The 22529-nt window shown below is 40.2% G+C and overlaps 1 protein-coding gene across 1 annotated transcript; it reads right to left on the bottom strand.

Annotated features, from left to right (window-relative positions):
• Positions 1-1914: 1914 nt before the first annotated feature.
• LOC146654743 (NACHT, LRR and PYD domains-containing protein 3-like) lies at positions 1915-19855 on the bottom strand. The gene is given in 16 exon segments (XM_085429338.1): positions 1915-2592; positions 4240-4286; positions 6633-6806; positions 8469-8636; positions 8850-8997; positions 10749-10762; positions 11813-12004; positions 12219-12392; positions 13155-14961; positions 17864-18092; positions 18240-18318; positions 18673-18786; positions 18876-18995; positions 19499-19585; positions 19683-19704; positions 19831-19855. Coding segments are annotated over 16 exon segments (3984 nt in total). The 3' UTR covers positions 1915-2008.
• Between the last annotated feature and the right edge of the window lie 2674 nt (positions 19856-22529).

Raw genomic sequence — 22529 nt, forward strand, 5'->3', positions numbered from 1 at the left:
CACAGACACATCTAAAACCTGCAGGATCCCGGTCCTCGAGGCCTGAAGTTGCCTACCCCTGTAATAAAGTGACTGGTGAGTGTACAGGGATATTTTTTTAATGAATCTGTTAGACCCTGATGAGGAAAGCAGAAGAGAATGGATGGATGGATAGATCTATTGGTGTTTATCATTCATGTACAGTTTCCTTTGTATATGACAGATATTCAAAGTGTTCTTAAGCCATTATGACTTTCGCTCCCCCCCATCCATTCGATTGTTTTCATTATCATCTTGAGCTTTACATTTCTGCCTCAAACAGCAAATCTTGCTACTGTGGGTCTGTTATCCATGGTTTAATGCAAAACATGCCACTGCAGTGATTAGAAGTGGAAAATTACATTGAATCAAAGCCTACAATCACAATCAGAATTATTATGTAATGTACATTAAAAGCATACATATATTTTACACAACTTTGCACCACCCACACATTAATAGTCCTAACTGTGTAAAACAAAAAAAAGGAAAAAAATATAAAAGTTGTGGGAGAAGCAAACTGACAAATCCATGTCTATGATTAAATATAGTGGCACCTAGAAATAAATGAGGGGTCTCATAAATGACTTAAAGGGTTAAAACATGTCCACGCTTTACTAAATGCACCAATACTCCAAAAATGACTGCACAATCCAAAGTTTTACTTAATGCCCTCACAGATGTTCACCTTTTTAAAATGAAATCCTATTTAAAGGAAAGAAAATCCAATACTTTTCCAAATTATCCACAAATGTTTTTAATTAAAAAACAAAACACAAAAAACAATTGTAATTTTCAAAATGACAAACGTTTGTCTCAATGTTTCCTTTTTTTCATTAATTAAAAATGTAAATGGCACCAAATGAGGATGTGGTGCTAATATTGCTGCTTTACCAGGTGTAACAATTAAGTTTAACATCCAGGCATCCATGAAAACAGGATTTATTACATTTAACAGAGTTAGAAGTTAGCAGGAAGTTAGCAGGAAGTTAGCTCGCTAGTTTCCACCTAAATATGATATAGCATGTTCTGACTGAGAGATTACGGAAACAAATTCAAACGTACAGCTCTGCTATCACTTCCAGCATAAAGACAGAAAACTAAACAGCAAGGCAAGGCAAGGCAAGGCAAGTTTATTTGTATAGCACAATTCAACAACAAGGTGATTCAAAGTGCAGCAGTGACGTTTGTAGGGTTACTGAAGTTGGGCTAGCTGCTATATAATGATGTGCTACGTGATCGCTAGCTACACAGCTATGTTAGCATAATAAACACAGTGAAGCTGGAGGATGAACGCTAACTTTTTTCCACTCGATAAAAGTTAACGTGAGGGTTCCCGATGGTTAGAGACAAATGCAATCGCATGGCAGGATGCTGTAAACGGACCAAACTTCAGTCAGGAGAACAACTGAGATAATCCATCCACAATACGAGGTTAGTCATTCATATACTGCAACAAGATGGGAATAGAACAGCTGCCTGAGAATTCAACATTAATGAATCAATGGTACAGAAGTGGAGGAAGCAAGAAGAATGATTTGACTTTTTTTGGACAACAGATGGAAATTAGCCTTTGGCTATAATCTGGTATGTTTGCATTCATGTAATTTCTTTTTTTTTTCCATTAACATGCACTGTCCCAAGTAAATTTATAAATAAAGAGTAAAGTTTGACTTATCTGACCGTTTTGTTTCGCTTAATGCGCCTTATAATCCGGTGCACCTTATGGTCCGAAAATACTCATGCAAAGCTAGTATAGTGGAGTCCAAGTATAAAAATATGGAACTGGATATGAGCAGACTAGATCCTCCTTTAAACCTAAAAATGTGCCAACAATCTTATTTTGTTGCTTTTACTTAGCCAAGACTCTTGCATGGCTGGTAGTGTTTACATGGCATAATTTACTGGAAATTCTGCTCCCTTTTACCTTAACATATGTACAAAGTTCAATCAATAGATAGATTAAACTACAGTTGTCATAAACAGTTGGTTACTCCCATTCCTGCAGGTCACACAAAGCTGCTGAGCACTTGTGCATTTCAACTGTAAACCAGAACCAAAGTGCAGGGTAGAGGGGCTCAGTGAACTTGCAGTGAAAGGTGTGGAGGTGGATCCGAGTGTCAGTGGAGACATCAAAGAAGGACAGAATGCCAGCTGGCCAGTCCATGTACACTCCAATTCTAAAGCAAGAGCCTTTATTGCTGGGGCGAAATGGTATCTCTTTTTGACTATAATTGTGCCACACGGAGTAATTATCCCTATGGCAGAGTAGTATCCAGGACCTCTCATTTCCCCCAAGCCAGTAGGATTTATCCTCACCTTTCCTCTGGATGCCCTTGTAAGTCACACCTATGGAAACAATCCCTCTCCACTTTACCTCCCAGTAACAACGTCCAGTGAGACCTTCTGTACATAGTGCCTGTTCCCAGTTATAAAATATATCTGGAGTGAAAGGCAGGAATTCCCATCGTGACTGTAAAACTGGCTGTTTTGACCCCAACACAGTCTTCTTGTCTGGCTTCAGAGCAAGGTTCTTGTGGACTGTATTATTGTCCAGTGTGAGACAGCAGGCATCTGATTGAAGAAAAGATTACAAACTGATAAAACAAGGAGCTTTAACAAAATTTAGTTAATCACACTTGCTACAAAAAGCTATTTTTCTAACTGCAGTGATTTTGAGCACAGCGAGCAGCCAACAACATAGACACTGTGGCTGATGATATAGAATCAGCCTATTTTATACAAGAAACATTTCTCTCCTTTCCCAAATGTGGGCTAATAACAGTCTTTTAAAGCCATTAGTTGTAATTAGAATGACCCAACTGCTGCATTTTGTTCTGTTTAATATCCAACTTGTTTGTTGTGAGTCTTGCAGAGGGCTGAGTTCACTAGGCAAGGCAAGGCAAGGCAAGTTTATTTGTATAGCACAATTCAACAACAAGGTGATTCAAAGTGCTTTACAGAGACATTAGAAACAAGAACAAATAAAAAGCATGATTTAAAATTGAATTGAATACCACTAACTTAAGTTTTCAATGATTTTTATCTTGAGGATAACAAATGTAGCGCTTGCAAGCCAAATTAGCCTGATTACTAGCAGCAGGTTTAAAAAGAAAAGCTGATGCACAACATGCACAGCTCATGTTTCTCTGTATTTTGCAGGTATGGAGATATTTTTGTGTTCTGGAAATGTGAGTTTTGTTATTTGCTTGTGTGCTGTTAAATTAGCACTTGCTAATATGATTTTAGTGAATTTGAGATTAAGGGTTGAATTGTGAATTTTTGTTACATTTGTTATATTTTAAAGCACCAAAACCTTCAATCCGGGTTGTCAATTTTTTGTTTTGTTTTACTGCTTAACTTTTTATTTATTATTTTTCTCAGTTGGGTTTTTGGTGATTTTTTTTAGTGATACATTACTTTATGTTATTTATTTAGCCCTTTTGTTGACCATTGAAAGTTTGACTTGATATTTTAAATGATTACTTTTTTGCATTACATTACTGTATGTGCTCTAAAGCTATAAAATGAGAGGCACAGCACAACATTTTGGTCGGAGAGTGACGAAACCTGCAGCTTCAGAATCTGTGAGATTGTTGGCTTTCAGCACCAACGGTGTGGCCGCATACGTGCCATCAGGTGAACAAGTCATGCTTTGTGTTTACATCGTTTTCCTTTTACCTGCTCTTTCATTGTTACCGTTCTAGCTGTTTGGTGGTTGTTGAAATCATTTTGTGAACTTTGAGCTGAGATTCTGGTGTTTCTGGCAAAATACATTTATATTTAAAAATCGATTTCTGGATTTAATGAATCGATATCACGTTATTCTAACTAAAATTAATTTAAATCAGGACATCGATTTTTTTAAAGGCACCCTTAGATAGAACATGATTTACTGACTACGTTCCTCTGTAATCCCATCATCATGGCGAATGAGGGTGCTGTCTGGGTTACTTTCTACAGTAAAAGCTAACATGTAAGCAGTTAAACCGCTGTAACTTACAAGCTTAGCTTCATCAAATCAAGGCAGCTTTGTTTTCATGACACTGATACTCAGGTATAAAGTATGCACATTTGTACAATATGCCTATTCTCTCAGTCATTACCAACAACATGCTTGTAACAATATATTACAAAGATAAGGTTTGACAAAATAATGACACTTTCTGAGCAGGAAACTTTCCAATTAAAAAAAAAGGTTTTCACTAATTAATTACTTACACTTTCTAAGATCTGTTTTTAACCTCTGTGCTCCATTGTGGTCCAGCCTGAGATAAAAAAAAAAAAAGCAAACAATATCAGACCAACATGCTTCCATCCATCCATTCTCTTCCACTTATCCTTATCAGGGTCATGTGGGGGTTTTAGTCTGTCCCATATGGAAAAGGAATCTGACGCAGGGCCAACACAGAGAGACAGACAACCATTCGCGCTCACATTCGCATCTATGGGCGATTTAGAGTTACCAATTAATCAAACCCCACTAATTGCATGTCTTTGGACTGTGGGAGAGAGTCACACAATCCAAAGAGTACCCAAACAGAACCCACACAGACACGGAGAGAACATGCAAACACAGAAAGGGACCAGCCAATGGTGGAGTACAAACCCAGGACCTTCTTGCTGTGAGGCAACAGTGCTTTTCTAAACCACAAGCAACTACAGAAACAAGCTGTTAGCAAATACAGTGGGGCAAAAAAGTATTTAGTCAGCCACCGATTGTGCAAGTTCCCCCACTTAAAATGATGACAGAGGTCAGTAATTTGCACCAGAGGTACACTTCAACTGTGAGAGACAGAATGTGAAAAAAAAATCCATGAATCCACATGGTAGGATTTGTAAAGAATTTATTCGTAAATCAGGGTGGAAAATAAGTATTTGGTCAATAACAAAAATACAACTCAATACTTTGTAACATAACCTTTGTTGGTAATAACAGAGGTCAAACGTTTACTATAGGTCTTTACCAGGTTTGCACACACAGTAGCTGGTATTTTGGCCCATTCCTCCATGCAGATCTTCTCGAGAGCAGTGATGTTTTGGGGCTGTCGCCGAGCAACACGGACTTTCAACTCCCGCCACAGATTTTCTATGGGGTTGAGGTCTGGAGACTGGCTAGGCCACTCCAGGACTTTCAAATGCTTCTTACGGAGCCACTCCTTTGTTGCCCGGGCGGTGTGTTTTGGATCATTGTCATGTTGGAAGACCCAGCCTCGTTTCATCTTCAAAGTTCTCACTGATGGAAGGAGGTTTTGGCTCAAAATCTCACGATACATGGCCCCACTCATTCTGTCCTTAACACGGATCAGTCGTCCTGTCCCCTTGGCAGAAAAACAGCCCCATAGCATGATGTTTCCACCCCCATGCTTCACAGTAGGTATGGTGTTCTTGGGATGCAACTCAGTATTCTTCTTCCTCCAAACACGACGAGTTGAGTTTATACCAAAGAGTTCTACTTTGGTTTCATCTGACCACATGACATTCTCCCAATCCTCTGCTGTATCATCCGTGTGCTCTCTGGCAAACTTCAGACGGGCCTGGACATGCACTGGCTTCAGCAGCGGAACAGGTCTGGCACTGCGGGATTTGATTCCCTGCCGTTGTAGTGTGTTACTGATGGTGACCTTTGTTACTTTGGTCCCAGCTCTCTGCAGGTCTTTCACCAGGTCCCCCCGTGTGGTTCTGGGATCTTTGCTCACCGTTCTCATGATCATTTTGACCCCACGGGATGAGATCTTGCGTGCAGCCCCAGATCGAGGGAGATTATCAGTGGTCTTGTATGTCTTCCATTTTCTGATGATTGCTCCCACAGTTGATTTCTTCACACCAAGCTGCTTGCCTATTGTAGATTCACTCTTCCCAGTCTGGTGCAGGTCTACAATACTTTTCCTGGTGTCCTTCGAAAGCTCTTTGGTCTTGGCCATGGCGGAGTTTGGAGTCTGACTGTTTGAGGCTGTGGACAGGTGTCTTTTATACAGATGATGAGTTCAAACAGGTGCCATTCATACAGGTAACAGAAAAGCTTCTTACAGAAGACGTTACAGGTCTGTGAGAGCCAGAGATTTTCCTTGTTTGAGGTGACCAAATACTTATTTTCCACCCTGATTTACGAATAAATTCTTTACAAATCCTACCATGTGGATTCATGGATTTTTTTTTTTTCACATTCTGTCTCTCACAGTTGAAGTGTACCTCTGGTGCAAATTACTGACCTCTGTCATCATTTTAGGTGGGGGAACTTGCACAATCGGTGGCTGACTAAATACTTTTTTGCCCCACTGTAAATGCAGTATTGATTAATCAACAGCGTTAAATCTACAGGAATATAAATTAGCATCAGGTTGATCATCAAAACAACTAACAGATAAAACTGGTTATCATGGATGCACCACTGCTTCAACATGTGAAAAATGCAAATTTTCATTTCATTTCATTAATAAGCACAATGAACCATAAAGACATAACTATTTTCGACTGGTGGGAATGGCAGCCTCAGTGTTTTTCAATTTTTCTTCTATGGGATGAACCATGAATTTGTCTGGTTTCACAGTTATCAAAAATTCTTTCCTGGTGCTTCTTTATATATCTCTGGATTAAAGCAAGGCTCTCCATACCTGAGTGTTTCCAGTCTGCATTGGGGATCCTCCAGTTTAGCAGTAAGAAGCATTGCGCCAAAGTCACCAAGATGATTGTAGTTCAGGTCCAGTTCTTGCAGATGGATGGGGTTGGATGTCAGGGCTGAGGCCAAAGAAGGACATCCTTTTTCTGTTATCTGACAGCCCGACAGACTGTAAACGCACACACAAAGGGAAAATGTTATGTTATACTGTATTTGGCAAAAAGGACACAAAAAAGGCCCCAACATGTTGCACTGATTTCCCATAATTGCCTACTGTTTAGATGTCTGAATTCCTGATTTTCTTTATCTCCTATGCCTTACTTTTACGGTGCATTCCAATTGTCTGTTTTGGTTAGCAAGGTTCCTAACTGATAGACGTCACCCAGAAGTATCTGGATGGCAGATGTTCCAAATACTAATTAAAGGAGCTTCATTGCTTCCTTCAGCATAGTATATACTGGGACCAGCCTTTATGAAAAGAGCTGACCATCCAACCATTTATGAAAAAAATCAAGATAATAAACAAAGTGGTGCAAAGTGTGCATGTTAATTGTAACCACTTTTTCATTTCATAAGCTGCTGATATAGTTTTTAACAACACAGCTGAACCCTGAACACATCTGGAATAAAAACTACTTCTCATCGAGTTGTTGCGTGGCGTGAATAGAAAAGATTTTTACAACTCTAGACCATGATACCCTGCCCAGGATAGTGTTACTGTGACAGGGGCCTAGGTCTCAGGTCCAACTTATTCCAAAATGATCAGTTTTGCAATTATGCCATCAGATCTATGGCTGTTTGCCTTGGACACTCAGGTGAAGGGAAGATTTGAATTTTAGCATTCACCAGCTGGTGGTAATCATTTGATAGGGATCGGGTGGCAGGGGAAGATGCTCAGTAGGCTTGGCACTTGGCAGAGGACATGGTTATGGAGATCTTTAATTTCTACCTCAGGTAGAACTTTGACAGCATTCCAGTGGAGCCTGGGGATGCTGAGCTCAAATGAACTATGTTCGATATCTCCTCTGCAGAGAGACCTTGCCATAAGAGGCTGTATGGTGGTTGGTGCGTGTTACAGCAATCACCAAACTAAATTATCCAACTTGACAGTAAAAATGAACATGTTGAAACCCTGGTACAAAAACAAACAAGCAAACAAAAAATACTGTACAAGGAGTACATTTTTTTCACTTGGAATACTGATAAGGGTTCATGTTAGGGGTGTGGCTAAATTACCTGCCACCTGCCAAAATAAATAAATAAAATACAGTTAGTTATGGTCAAAACATTAACATGGGGCCTTCAAAATACTGAGTTGAAAACAGCTATGTACATTTTTATATAAAGTCAGTATTTGTAAATGCAAAGTTCTAAATTTGTCAGATTAAACACTGAAAAAAATTATAATTTATGCTTTGATTGAAGTACTATAAACTTTAGTAGATCCCAGACAGTAAATTGTTTTCTTGTTACAGAATGTTATGGCCACCACCATTAATGAGGAAAGTGTCATGGTACTGTATTCAGCCAGGCTTTACTTTCAGTCGGGTGTCAGTGGAAATAAAGGTCAGATCTGGTACTCTGTTGGTTTGGGAGTAAGTCAAGTACCTAAGTGAATACTTTCAAGTTATTCAAGTTTATAGATTTAAGAGTAAGACTGACAGACTACTATAGAATGAGGTGGATGAGTACCACGTCAATACTGATGAAGACAGATTTTGAAGACCTAGTTCAGGCAATCCACCAGTTTCAGCCAGCTAAAAACAAAACAAAACAAAAAAAAGTCTAATACTAAGAACACAGCCAAGGTGTTCAGTTTAAGAGATCTGACCTGAGTGCCTTCAGTTTACAGTAAGGATTTCGTAGTCCAGCAGAGAGCATCACCACTCCTGAATCCAGCAGGTCATTGCTACTTAAATCAAGAACTGTCAGATGACAGACTCTGACAGCTGAAGCCAGATATCCACAGCTTTTCTCTGACAGACCACAGTAGCTAAGGCTGAAAAAAAAGCACATTTGATATATTATTGTGAGTCTTTGCCTTAAAATACAAAGTGTTTTAAGGTACTGCTGTTGTGATTAGGCACTATATAAACTGAATTCAACTGAACTGAGAATTCTAACAGATAATATTGAACAAATGAAAACTGGAGACATTACAAATGAGAGAGCAATCAACAGGCCTATGCAATATTGCAGTTACCCCACTGACCTGAGAGTTTTTAGTCTACAGTATGGACTCTGTAAGCCAACACAGAGTTGCTTGACTCCTGAATCTTGCAGACAGTTGAAACTCATGTCCAGCTCTGTCAGCCTGGAGGACTGAAAGTTGAGCACTGAAGTCAAAATGCCACAGCTTACTGTTGATAGATCACAGGCAACCAACCTGAATGTTTAAAAGAGAAGGAAGAAAACCCCCCAATATTATATATGTTAATATAAAATCATTTTCCTTTCAGCTGCTCCATTCAAAGGTCACCACAGCAGATGAGCTCCATCTACCTCACCTCATCCCAACATGATCCCCTGTCATACCATCCCTCTGCATGTTCTCCTTTACTACAACCATGAATTTTACTGTGGTCTTCATCTTTTCCTCTTTCCTTCCTCTTTTTCCCCCCACTATATCCACTATCCCTCCTCTGTACATGTCCAAACCATCTCTCTCATGGCTCCCAGCTCAGGTGTCACTGTGATATATTCATTTTCATTAGTGTTCTGACAGGACAAGCAAAGCAAGCAATACTTACTCCTACTCCATTTCTCCTCCCATCTACACCATGGCACAACAACTCCTGGCCTTGCTTCCCTTCCAAATGGTCTCCTGCACACATAATAAATTATGCCGGATGCCCTTCCTGGCACAAGCCTCCCCATTAATCAGAGTAGTCTGTTATAGTCTTATCTCTATGTTTAGGTTGTGAGTGCCTATTTTATTTTGGTAGCGGTTTGTCCATGTCATGTTGCCAGTTCCCCTATTCCCCAGTCTTGTTACCCTTAATTAGTTTCAGGTGTTCCTTGTTCCCAACCTGTTTCCCTAAGTGTCCCCTAGTATAGATTTTCTGTGTTTTCCATTTATCCTTTAATGCTGTTGTCCTTGCCTTCCTGTTTCCCCATGTGTGTTGCTTTGCCTGGAGATTTTTATTTTGTATCTTGGACTGGTAAATGAACTGATTCTTATATAGCGCTTTTCTACTCAAAGCACTGTATACAACATGCCTCATTCACCCCAGCACTTCTAAACTCAAGTGCAAACTAATAAACATTCACACTCCAATGAACACATCAGAGAGCAACTTGGGGTTAGTATCGTGCCCAAGGATATTTGGCATGCAGACTAGGGAAGCCAAGAATCAAACCACCAACCTTCTAATCAGTAGCTGATCTGCTCTACCACCTGAGCCACAGCCACCGGTCTCTGGTATCTTGGACATTGTTTAATTTCTTTTTTTTTTTTTCAGCCAAAATAAGTGGTTCACTTATGGTTTTGTACTTGGTCTTAGCTTCCAGGAATTGAGACCATAAACTCTTCACAAAGTGTTCGCTGAAGCGAGAAAGTGAGCAGTGGGAGCATTTTCTATTTTCTATAGTTCTTAATATATCTACTTCCCCTCCAGCATGTTTTGAGCCCCTTTGAGGACATTTGCTACCACTGCTACGCAGATGATATCCAGTTATTCATTTCTTTTAAGTCTCAAGATGTTTCTAAGCTACAGATTTTTAATGAGTGCTTAGATTCCAGGAAAGACTGAAGTCCTTGCATGCCCCTGATAGACACGTACCTAAGATAATGAATGCTCTTGGTCCCCTTGCAACATTTCTGAAATTGTCTAACAGGAACCTAGGGGTAATCTTTGACCTCACTTGGATGTTCATGTCAAATCTTTGGTTCGGTCCTGCTTTTATCACTTAAGAAACATTTCTAAACTAAGCCCTATTGTATCTCACACTGAACTGGAGATTATCATTCATGCTTTCATTTTATCAAGACTGGACTACTGTAATTCACTGTTTACATGTTTAAACAAAAACTCCTTGGAGCATCTACAGATTGTTCAAAATGCCGCAGCAAGACTTGTGACCAAAACATCTAAGTATTTACATCTGACACCATTGCTAATACAGCTGCACTGGCTCCCCATTGAATTTAGAGTCCACTTCAAGATTCTGGTACTGACTTATAGAGCTCTTCATGGTCAAGCACCTGCCTACATCATTGAACTTCTACAGCCTCATGTTCCTAGCAGGTCTCTTAGGTCATGTAATCATGGTCTACTTGTCATTCATCATACAAGGCTGAGAACTAAGGGAGACTGTGGAACTCTCTCCCACTGAGCTTAAAATCTCTGGACTCAGTAGCTTCTAAATAACTAAAAACACATGTTGTCTGTTTTGTTTTATACTTTGTTATCCCTGTGTGAAGCACTTTGTGATCTTTTATCTTTAAAGGTGCCATATAAATAAAGTTTTACTTGCTTTTTTTAAACTTACTTTCTCAGACTTCTCTTTTTTTATATCAGAGAAGTTGCTCCCTGCTGGCTGTTTGAAAGAATCATATCTTTTATATGTGCTTTGCCTAACACAACCATTAAACATTTATCATGCTGGTATTTTCTTAATAATGTTTTCTTAAGTATCTACTAGTCTAAACAGTCTTGGCAGATGGCCCTGACCACCACCCAATCCACAGTGCAACAAACCACTATACCATATCTTGGGGATATGGCTAAGAGCTTTGGTTGATCACAGACCTCATTCTTTTAGGTCATTCAGGTTGAGTTCAGAGGACAGCCTAGAGTCTTCTAAACTTAAAGAAGACATTTGAGGGGGAGCATGGAAGGAAACCCTGGTGCAGACCCAGAACACACTAGGGAGATTATGTTTCTTGGCTGGCTTGAGCTGGAGGAGGTGAGCTCTGGGTATCTCTGCTTATTCTGTTGTGTCTATGACAAATGCATGGATATTTTTTCATTATGCTGAAACAATGGGCAGAGTTACATGTTCATAATTTAATTTTCTCAAGTAATGCCCACTGTCAAGCTGCAGGAATATATGTATGTATTTCCCAATGATGGCATACGCCTTTTAACATATTTTTGTATATATGGCTGTGGCATGAACTACCATATTCATGATAAACTTTCTTTATAACCTAGACAGTAATATGACTAAAACTTTCTTCATTAATCAAACCTGAGAACTTCGAGTTTACACTGTAGACTGCCCAAGCCAACAGAAAGCAGCTTCACTCCAGAATCCTCCAGCTTGTTATAATTCAGGGACAGGTTTATCAGACTGGAGGACTGGGTGCTGAGGACTGATGAGAGATCCTCGCAGCATGCCTCTGTGAGACTGGTTTGTTCCAACCTAAATGTTAAAAGAAACACATTTGTTTTTATTTCAGACATTTCATAAGTTTATCCAAGATCTTTAGTGCCTTAATAAACTACATGTAGGTTGTAAACAGTTTTAAAACACCAAAATTAGAACTGCATAGAGTGCAAATTCATAACAAATGTATGTCTTCACATAACACAAAATCTTACAAGAAACACATAAGCACACGCAAACTTTATCAAACCTCAGAGTTTTCACTTGACAGTATGGACTCCGCAGTCCAGCACAGAGCGAAATCACCCCTGGATCTTGCAGGTTGTTGTTACTCAGGTTTAGCTTAGTCAAATTACATGACTGGGAGTTAAAAACTGTTGCCAAAAATGAACAGCTTTTCTCTGTCAGCTTACAGCCGCTCAGCCTGAAATAAGTACCAGTGGGGAAAAGACAGAAGTCATATAAGTAGATTCAAGTTTTATTTTGTCATTCATTAAAAAAAACAAAAAACAAAACTCGCCTCTTTCCCTGCGGTGGCGGTCTTTATCCTTCAAACTCAGGCCCTCTACCAGAGGCCCGGGAGCTTGAGGGTCCTGTGCAGTATCTTAGTTGTTCCTAGGACTACGTTCTTCTGGACAGAGATCTCAGATGTTGTTTCTGGGATCTGCTGGAACCACTCGCCTTGCTTGGGGGTCATTGCACCAAGTGGCTGGCATCCAGAAATCCTACCAATGGCTGGACAGAGCTAGACTAAAAGACAGCACAGAGGCACTAATCATGGCAGCACAGTAACAAGCTCTAAGTACAAGATCCATAGAGGCTGGAGTCTACCACACCAGGCAAGACCCCAGGTGCAGGCTGTGTAAAGATGCCCCTGAGACAATCCAGCACATAACAGCAGGGCGCAAGATGCTAGCAGGCAGGGCATGCACGCCATAACTAATGGTGATGGCGTTCTATGTATGCCAATGGTGCAATGACCCCCAAGATAGCCGAGTGGCTCCAGCAGATCCCAGGAACAACATTCCAGATCTCTGTCCAGAAGAGAGCAGTCCTAAGAACAGCTAAGATACTGCGCAAGACCCTCAAGCTCCCAGGCCTCTGGCAGAGGACCCAAGCTTGAAGGACAAAGACTGCTCCGCAGGGGTGAGAGGGGAATTTTTTGTTATATATAACATCAACCTACAGAGCTGTGCTGGAGGTTTTGACCACTGGCAGCAGCCTTTGAAGAGCTTCCTCTGATGCAGAGTATTTCTTTAGGTCAAACACATCCAAATCTTCTTCTGATGACAGTAAGATGAAGATCAGTGCTGACCAATGAGCACGTGATAGTTGGTTTGAGGAGAGACTTCTTGACCTCAGTGATTGCTGAATTTCTTCCACTAGAGAACTGTCATGCAGTTCATTCAGACAGTGGAACAGATTGATGCTTCTCTCTGGAGAGATTTTTTTTCTGATTATTTTCTTGATGTACTGATTTGTTTTCTGGTTCACTTTTGAGCAACTTCCTTGCTGTGCTGGCATAGCAGAGCCTGCTAGGAGTGCCTGGTTGGTTTCCAGCGAAAGACCCAAGAGGAAGCGGAGGAAGAGATCTAGATGTCCATTCGGACTCTGCAAGGCTTTGTCCACAGCACTCTGGTAAAACTTTGCATATGTGTTGTCCTTGTTTAATAGTCCAGACCATTTGGATTTAGACTGTACATCAGACAGCAGATTGACCCCAGAATTGATGAAGGTCAGATGGACGTGAAGAGCAGCCAGAAACTCCTGAACGCTCAGATGGACAAAGCAGAACACCTTTTCCTGGTACAGTCCTCTCTCCTCTTTGAAGATCTGTGTGAACACTCCTGAGTACACCGAGGCTGCTCTGATATCGATGCCACACTCTGTCAGGTCTGATTCATAGAAGATCAGGTTTCCTTTCTGAAGCTGGTCAAAAGCCAGTTTTCCCAGAGACTCTGTCATCTTTATGGTTTCTGGACTCCAGTGTGGATCTGTCTCAGCTCCTCCGTCATACTTTATGTTCTTTAGTTTTGCCTGAACTACCAAGAAGTGGATGTACATCTCAGTCAGGGTCTTGGGCAGCTGTCCTCCCTCTCTGGTTATCAGCACATCTTCCAGAACCGTAGCAGTGATCCAACAGAAGACTGGGATGTGGCACATGATGTGGAGGCTTCGTGATCTCTTGATGTTTTGGAGGACAATACTGCCCTGCATTTTATCTTTAAATCTCTTTTGAAAGTATGCTTCCTTCTGTGAATTAGTAAATCCTCTGACCTCTGTCAGCATGTGGACACATTCAGCAGGTATCTGATTGGCTGCTGCAGGTCGTGTGGTTATCCAGAGGCGAGCGGAGGGAAGGAGTTTACCACTGATAAGGTTAGTCAGCAGCACATCCAGTGAAGTTGACTTTGTTACATCACTCAATGTTTTATTGTGCTTGAAGTCCAGAGGAAGGCGGCACTCATCCAGACCATCAAAGATGAACACAACTTGGGGCTTGTCATAGTTGTAGGTTTCTCCTTTTGTTTCAGAAAAGAAGTGATGAAGAAGTTTCTTCAAGCTGAACTTTTTCTCTTTCAGCACATTCAGCTCTCTGAAAGTAAATGGAAATATAAACTGAATGTCCTGATTGGCTTTGTCTTCAGCCCAGTCAAGAGTGTATTTCTGTGTTAAGACTGTTTTCCCAATGCCTGCCACTCCCTTCGTCAGCACGATTCTGATTGGTTCATCTCTTGTAGGTGAGAGTTTAAAGATGTCTTCACATCTGATTGTTGTTTCTATTTTGTCTCTTTTCCTAAATACTGCTTCAATTTGTCTGATCTCATGTTCATTATTAATCTTTCCAGTCTCTCCCTCTGTGATGTAGAGCTCTGTGTAGATCTCATTGAGGAGCGTTGGATTTCCAGCTTTAGCAACTCCCTCAAACACAACCTGGAACTTCTTCTTGAGATTACATTTGAGTTTCCGCTGGCAGTTGATGGTGTAGGTTTCTGAATCAACAATCAACAGAAATAATAATGAGTGTTTTTGCCAAAATTTGTATAAACCCATTTTTAAAAAATATTGAATGTCAAGTAAAATGTAAATAAGAACAGAATGTAAATGTAAAGGTGAATTAGCAAGTCATTTAAATACAACAACACATGTTTAACCCATAAGGACAAACGGGGACAGAGGTGTCACTGGGGGTTCTTATGGGAAAATGAGGTAAGTTTCTGTTAAAGTTTCAGAATTGAATTTCCCATAGTTTTCCTGACTGTAAAAATGGGTCTGGGCTTTTATTTGTTAATATGATTTTGAATTGCTTAAATTCTCTGATCTGCATTACAGCCATCATTTATATTCATTATATATTTGTGCACAAGGCATGGATAACTAACACCATAAATACTTACAGATTTATAATAATTCTACTGCTATCCAGACTTTTCCGTAAATCGTGGTTATTTAAGCAAGATAATGACATTTTGCATTTATTCCAACTGCATGGATCCATAGTAAAAGACACTAAAATACTTCATATAAACATGTAAACAATATTCAAGTCAGTGTTTATGCTTGACATTTCATTATGCAAGTTATTAAAAGCCTAGAAGAGGTAGAAGAACACTTCTCCAACTCCAACCCCCAACGCATGTGGCAAGGACTCCAGACCATTAAAGACTACAGGACCACCAAACACTCCCGCGCATCCTCTGATGTCTCCTTCCTCAATGAGCTCAACAACTTTTATGCTCGTTTTAAGCGAGGGAACCCCACAACTACGACCAAAGCAGACGTGACGCCGGACCACCACCCACTGACTCTTTCCCCCACCGATGTAGGAGCGGTGCTGAGCAGGATTAATGTCCAAAAGGCTGCAGGTCCTGATGGCATCCCCGGGCGTGTTCTCAGAGCGTGTTCTGGGGAGCTTGCAGGAGTGCTGACAGACATATTCAATCTGTCCTTGGCCCACGCTGTGGTACCGGTCTGCTTCAAATCCACCTCCATCGTCCCGATACCCAAAACTCCAACCCATCTAGCCTCAATGACTACCGCCCAGTAGCACTCACCCCCATCATCACTAAGTGCTTAGAGCAGCTGGTCCTAGCACACTTCAAATCCTGTCTCCCCCCACCCTGGACCCCCACCAATTCGCATACCGCCAGAACAGGAGCACAGAGGATGCAGTCTCCATCGCACTGCACTCTGTCCTCTCACACCTGGACAACAACAACACCTACGCCAGAATGCTGTTTATAGACTTCAGTTCAGCATTCAATACAATCCACCCCTCACAACTCATCAGGACACTGACAGACCTGGGCATCAGTTCCCTCATCTGCAAATGGTTACTGGACTTCCTGACCAACTGGCCCCAACATGTCCGGCTGGATAACCACTGCTCATCTACCATCACGATGAACACCGGTGTACCACAAGGCTGTGTGATGAGCCCTTTCCTCTACTCCCTCTTCACCCACGACTGCAGACCTGCTGATGGTTCCAACACCATCATTAAGTTTGCAGATGACACCACGGTGATTGGCCTCATCAGTGACAACGATGAGGCCGCCTACAGGGAGGAGGTGGATCGTCTGGCTGAGTGGTGCGACACAAACAACCTGCTGCTTAACACCGAGAAGACCAAGGAGCTCATCGTGGACTACAGGAGGAATGCTGACCCACATCCACCCATCCACATTAAGGGGACGGCTGTGGAGCGTGTGAGCAGCTTCAAGTTCCTGGGAGTCCACATCTCCGAGGATCTCATCTGGACGACCAACTGCTCCAAGCTGGTCAAGAAGGCTCACCAGCGCCTCTTCTTCTTGAGGACTCTGAGGAAGAACCACCTGTCCTCAGACATCCTGGTGAACTTCTATCGTTGCACCATCGAGAGCATCCTGACCAACTGTATAACAGTCTGGTACGGGAACTGCTCTGCCTCGGACCGGAAGGCGTTGCAGAGGGTCGTGAAAACTGCCCAGCGCATCGCTGGAGCACCACTTCCTGCCATGAAAGACATCTACAGGAAGCGGTGTCTGAAAAGGGCTGGGAAAATCATCAAAGACCCCAGCCACCCATGTGACATGGACTCACATGGACTCTTCACCCTCCTGCCCTCTGGGAGGCGCTACAGGAGCCTCCGGACTAAGACCACCAGGTACCGGAACAGCTTCTTCCCCACAGCTGTCAGACTCCTGAACTCTGCCTCCTGACATCTGACCCACGTTAACACATGGACTGAACATACACACACACACAATGGACAACTGTACCCTCAAACACACAATAATAACATGGACTGAACCACCACTCACAACCACTAGCACTTTATATAGCCTCTGTAAAAAGTAGCCACATATTTCACTTATCTTAACGGCACTACTGTATAATTCTGTACAAACAATCATTCTGTACAATATGATAATTATAATTCTACAACTGTTTACAACTGTTTATAACTTGCATATTTCTGTATAGTTTCATATTTATATCCTGTTCATAGCCTGTACAAAGCTTGTATACCCACTACAGCCTGTACATACTTATAGTTATAGCATATTCATAACATACCTTCATACCGTGTACATTGTAACATACCCATAATAGACCCATTTTTGTACCCTCATACCTATAACAGACCCATTTCTGTAATATATCTATATACCTATATTATTGCTCATATATATTTTGTAATATATCTATGTCATGGCTAAAGCACTTCTGGATGGATGCAAACTGCATTTCGTTGCCTTGTACTTGTGACATGTGCCATGACAATAAAGTTGAATTCTATTCTATTCTATTTTAACAAAAAAGATGTGCTTGTCAGAATACTAGTCTCGATGGTATCATTAGTATAACCTTTTGATATTTTTTCTCAACAACTGTTTCTCGGCGTTGTCTTACTGCTCTGAAGTGACTCAGCTAGTTCCTCCTGATTCATTCTTCTCAGAAAATGCAGCGTGATTTCAAGAAAAGCTGTTCTGCTGCTTCTCAACTGTTTTTTTTTCTTAATGTCTCCCATCTCCTCAACCTCACTCCCAGTCTCTAAATATTCAGAGTCATCTTGGCTCAAAATCCTCTGGATCCTCTTCAGTTCAGTCTTCACAAATCCTGCTATATTCTCCTCAAGTAACTGTATCGGAATGAACAGATAAGAATAGAACCACAATCAGTTGTATGACTTGTGAACACTAGTCTGAATAGCACTGCATGGATCATGAAAATGCAAGATATTTTAATTGATTTTAAAAGTGGTAAAAGGTTTTCAACAATCACATACTATAAATATGTAATCCATGTCCTTTGGAGTTTTATGACCACATGAGAAACTGTCAGATTCACACTTGTCCCCAAGATCTCTGCAAAGAAAAATATTATCCATAATGTGTTGTTATAGATTATGCACACACTGCCTATAGAAATAAAGCATTAAGTCATGCTTGCACTGATTATATTTCAAAGACCTCATCACAGATCTCATCATCTTAACTATCACCTGCATGCATAGAGACAATTCTAAAAAGGCTAACAAAGCTAGTGAAACTGCCAAAAGTGTGAAGAGAGAAGAGGAATTTAAAAAATAAAGATGGAAGTGACAGGAAATAAAATCAGGATGACATCTATGACAAACACTTTTCAATGTTCCCATGGCTTCTCTAATAACTATTAAACCAACCAAATCTAATCTTTTTTTTCAGTTAGTCAAGTCTTACATGTTTTCTGAACCAGACTGTCCATCTTTGAATCTAAGAGGTTCAGACTTTGACCAGTTGCTCTTCATGGACACAGAGCTGGGATCAGAGCACTTTGCTTTCTCCTGATGACTACTGAGATCAAAAGAAAGAGCATCAGAAACTCAAAAAAATAAAAATCTAACAGTGCAAACTTTAACACTTATATCTCAACAACATCTCACGTCTTTCCTGAAGAAGATTGTCCATCTTTGAATCTAAGAGGTTCAGACTTTGACCAGTTGCTCTTCATGGAAACACAACTGGGTTGAGGTTGAGGAGACTTTGGACTCTCCTGATAGACCCTGAAATAATAAAAGAGAATGAATTAAAAGGATAGGATGTCAGTTGTTAGTCTGAGTAGACTTATCTGTGAAAGTGGTCCAGTATGTTTTCAAGGAATAGACCAAAATTGAATTAATTGAATTAGGGTAACAGAACAGAAAATCATCCTATGGTATGTTTTTATTTATTTATTTTTATTAAATTGTTTTTTGGGGAAGCATTTTAGCCTTTATTTGATATAAGAGCAGACAGACAGAAAAGTGACGACAGAGAGAAGGGGAGGACATGCAGCAAAGGACTATGTGAGATGTTATGGCCTGCGCACCGACTGAGCTAAACTGACTCCCAAGAATTTCTCCTAAAGGGTGTACTGCCAAATACACTTGCATAGCTGTTCAGGCATAAGGAGTTCTGTAAAAACCTCTGAATGTCACGGATGAGCAGACTTGGGAAACAGTCAGTGAAACAACAATAAGCCTTGGTGCAGCCTCAACAACAGAAAGCATAACTTTTCAGTCTTTACTTTTCATCTGCAGAGTTTTGTCCATCTTTAGGATGACTCTTTTCTGTGCAGCGAAATTCACCAACCTCAGGTCTCTGCTGCTGCAAACTATAAGGAGAGCAAGAATATATATATTTTTTGTAGTTGTTTTCAATTTCATATGATGAGAAACGATGAAAACAGATGTTACTGTGATTTAAACTACCTTTTCCTGTTGGAGCATGCACCTAACATTAAAAAAAAAAAGAAGTGAGAGAGTGAGTTGCTGCAAAATCAACACTGAAGCTGAAGATTGTTTTTAAAATGACAACAAATTATAAAAGAAAAATAAACATTTAATAATTAGGACTTACTTGGGTTATTCCTTTCAGGATCCATCACACCAGCAGATCATTGTATCCTACACACAGCTGCTTCAAAAGCGACTTTTACGATGATCTGACTGAATTATTAAAAGTTTATTAACACAGATAATAAAAAGTTAGATCCATAATTGCCAAAAACATAAAGCAGGAGAGACACTTCTCAGACAGCTCTCTTTCCTCCAAGCTGCTATCAAACTGTAACATCATGAAACCAGTTCAGCAAGTGCAAGTTGGGGCAAAGAACTGTGGCATTCAGAGGTTGACTCGAATGTAGCAAAAGAAAGAAAAAACTAGCAAGGTATAGAGTAGGTGTTTGGCTATGTTGTTCATAATCTTCAGATACCAGAGAAAAAGAATTACTCAAAGTAATAATCATTAATAAATTACAAACTATCGAAATGACTGGATGGTCTTGAATTGGTAATTTTGGCTTTATAGGAATAAGATTGTTTTAAATACAAGAAGAAGCTTAACAATAGTGCACACATATTGTTTTCTTTTCTAGTCCTTTGAGAAAATTATATTTCTTTACAGCCTAGTTTTATAAATGATGTGATCTGTTCTAATTAACCTCCAGTGGTAACAAGCTGCAGACATGGCTACATCACTACAAGTCTAAGCTGCCCTCTGATGGCAGCAGAGTGGAACTAAAGTGATGTGCAGGCATGTCTTTAGCTCTGTGTTTTGAATAGACCCAGAAGTGTTAAAGGATTGTTTAGTAAAGGGCAACCGTATTCAGGCATCAGTTTTTCACTAGGTGAAGTAACACCTGAAACACTACTGTCTCTGTCTGATCAACTGACAATCATAATGCAATCTTATATTTGTTAATGTGTTCAAATGCAAATTTAGTTGACCCAGTGTTTAAAATAAATGGCTAAATAATGCGTTAAATGTCTAATCTTTACATGAAAAAATACATATTTGGATTCTTTGATTAGAACTGTATTCTTTTTACAACCAGGACAGGAGAGGGAAGAAGCAGAGAGAGGAAATGAGATGAAAGGTACAGTAGATTAATTGGACACTAAAAGAGCAGGAAAAGTGAAGAACACGTGAGCATCCAAAACACCAGACAGAGGTAATGCATTTTAAAAGGAGTCATAATTGCACAACAGAAGCAGAATCTATGAGACCAGAGCTGCAAAAAAAACCTGAACAATGTCAACATAAAATCTCACATGACTGCTTCATCAGCAATGTGATTTTAATACTTAAAATCTTCTACTTAAATACTTAAATCAAATGTAGTAAATTACTTTTAAAAGGTGCTGTTACTGAGCAAAAATCCAAAAGATTTCAGGGCTGGGCTAATTTCCCAATGTTTCAAGTTCCTAGCAACAGCCCTGACGTGTACGCACAAACACACACATCTTATGTTGAACGTTGATTTTGACTTTAGTTATCTATAGTCTGTGTTTCTGTTCCACACAGACACTCTGCTTCAACTCTATAAATCAGGAATGTCAAAGTCATTCAAAGTCATCTTACATATAGAACACTTTGATATTAAGTGGGTCCACCAAGTGAATTTTGAGTATAAAGAAATTTTACTACACCTTTAATCCCTGAGATATCTTAATATAAGATAAAGAAGTGTAATTTCAATAGTACATTATGTTTTTCTGTGCAAAATTACAGGAAAAGTTCTGGTAGCTCAGTGCCCACTGAAACGCACAGTTGCGGCTTTCAGGAGTCATTTGAATTTTGCGATTGCGTGAACGGTTGAAGAAGTAGGTTAGTTTGACCTAAAAGACCTCGTGGGTTAACCTAGTTCCAACAGTTCTTTCATCAGTTTTACTGCAGCACTGCACATCACCTTTGTTCTTGAAACTCGGTACCATTGCACTTCTCAGTTCCTCCGGTATCCTCTCACTCTCCTGGATTGTGTTAAACAAGCTGGTTAAAAAGTTCATCAGCAGGTAGTTCATCTGGACCAACTGGACCCTGCTGTAGCTGCCCTCACTTCCTCCTTACAAATCTTCTGCATTTCCCGAAGAACCGTCTCCTATTTGCACCTCCATCATAAGATATATTCAACCTGTGCACCTTCCTCCACTTTTATTTTACGTTATGTTCCTCCCCTTTCTTGAACTATGGGTTCGCCACAGTCATTTCCATTCTTATTCTTCTTTTTGCAAAATTTGCTACTATTTGTTCTTCAGCATTTATCTCATTAACACCACACCTGCCCAACACATCTAAATCCCCTCTGTTCCCTTCACCTACATGTTTACTGAGGCTCCAGATTCTTACATTTGAGCTTAAGATAAGATAAGATAAGATAGAACTTTATTAATCCCTCGGGTGGGTTCCTCTGGGAAATTCGATTTCCAAAAAAGCACAGCACTGACAGAAGTTACAGAGTTATACACACACACACATATATATAAATACAGAGACAATATAAATAAAATATACAAAGGGGATAAATAGAATAAATAGGAATAAAAATAAAAATACAAGTGAATTGCACATTTCAAGTATTGAGTCTATTGCACTGTTGACTATTTACAAAAGTATTGCACAAAAGGTATTGCACAGTGAGGTGAAGAGGCACTACAGCTTAGTTGTTCCCCCCTCCTTTGTCCTCCTGTTTCCCCTCCAGGGAGGAGTTAAACAGTCTGATGGCGTGTGGGACAAAGGAGTTTTTAAGTCTGTTAGTTCTTGTCTTGGGGAGAAGCAAC

This window comes from Rhamphochromis longiceps, linkage group LG14 (assembly GCF_057381845.1).
Source record: "Rhamphochromis longiceps isolate RC_006_pf linkage group LG14, R_longiceps_female_GT1.1, whole genome shotgun sequence".
In the NCBI taxonomy this organism is placed as follows: domain Eukaryota; kingdom Metazoa; phylum Chordata; class Actinopteri; order Cichliformes; family Cichlidae; genus Rhamphochromis; species Rhamphochromis longiceps.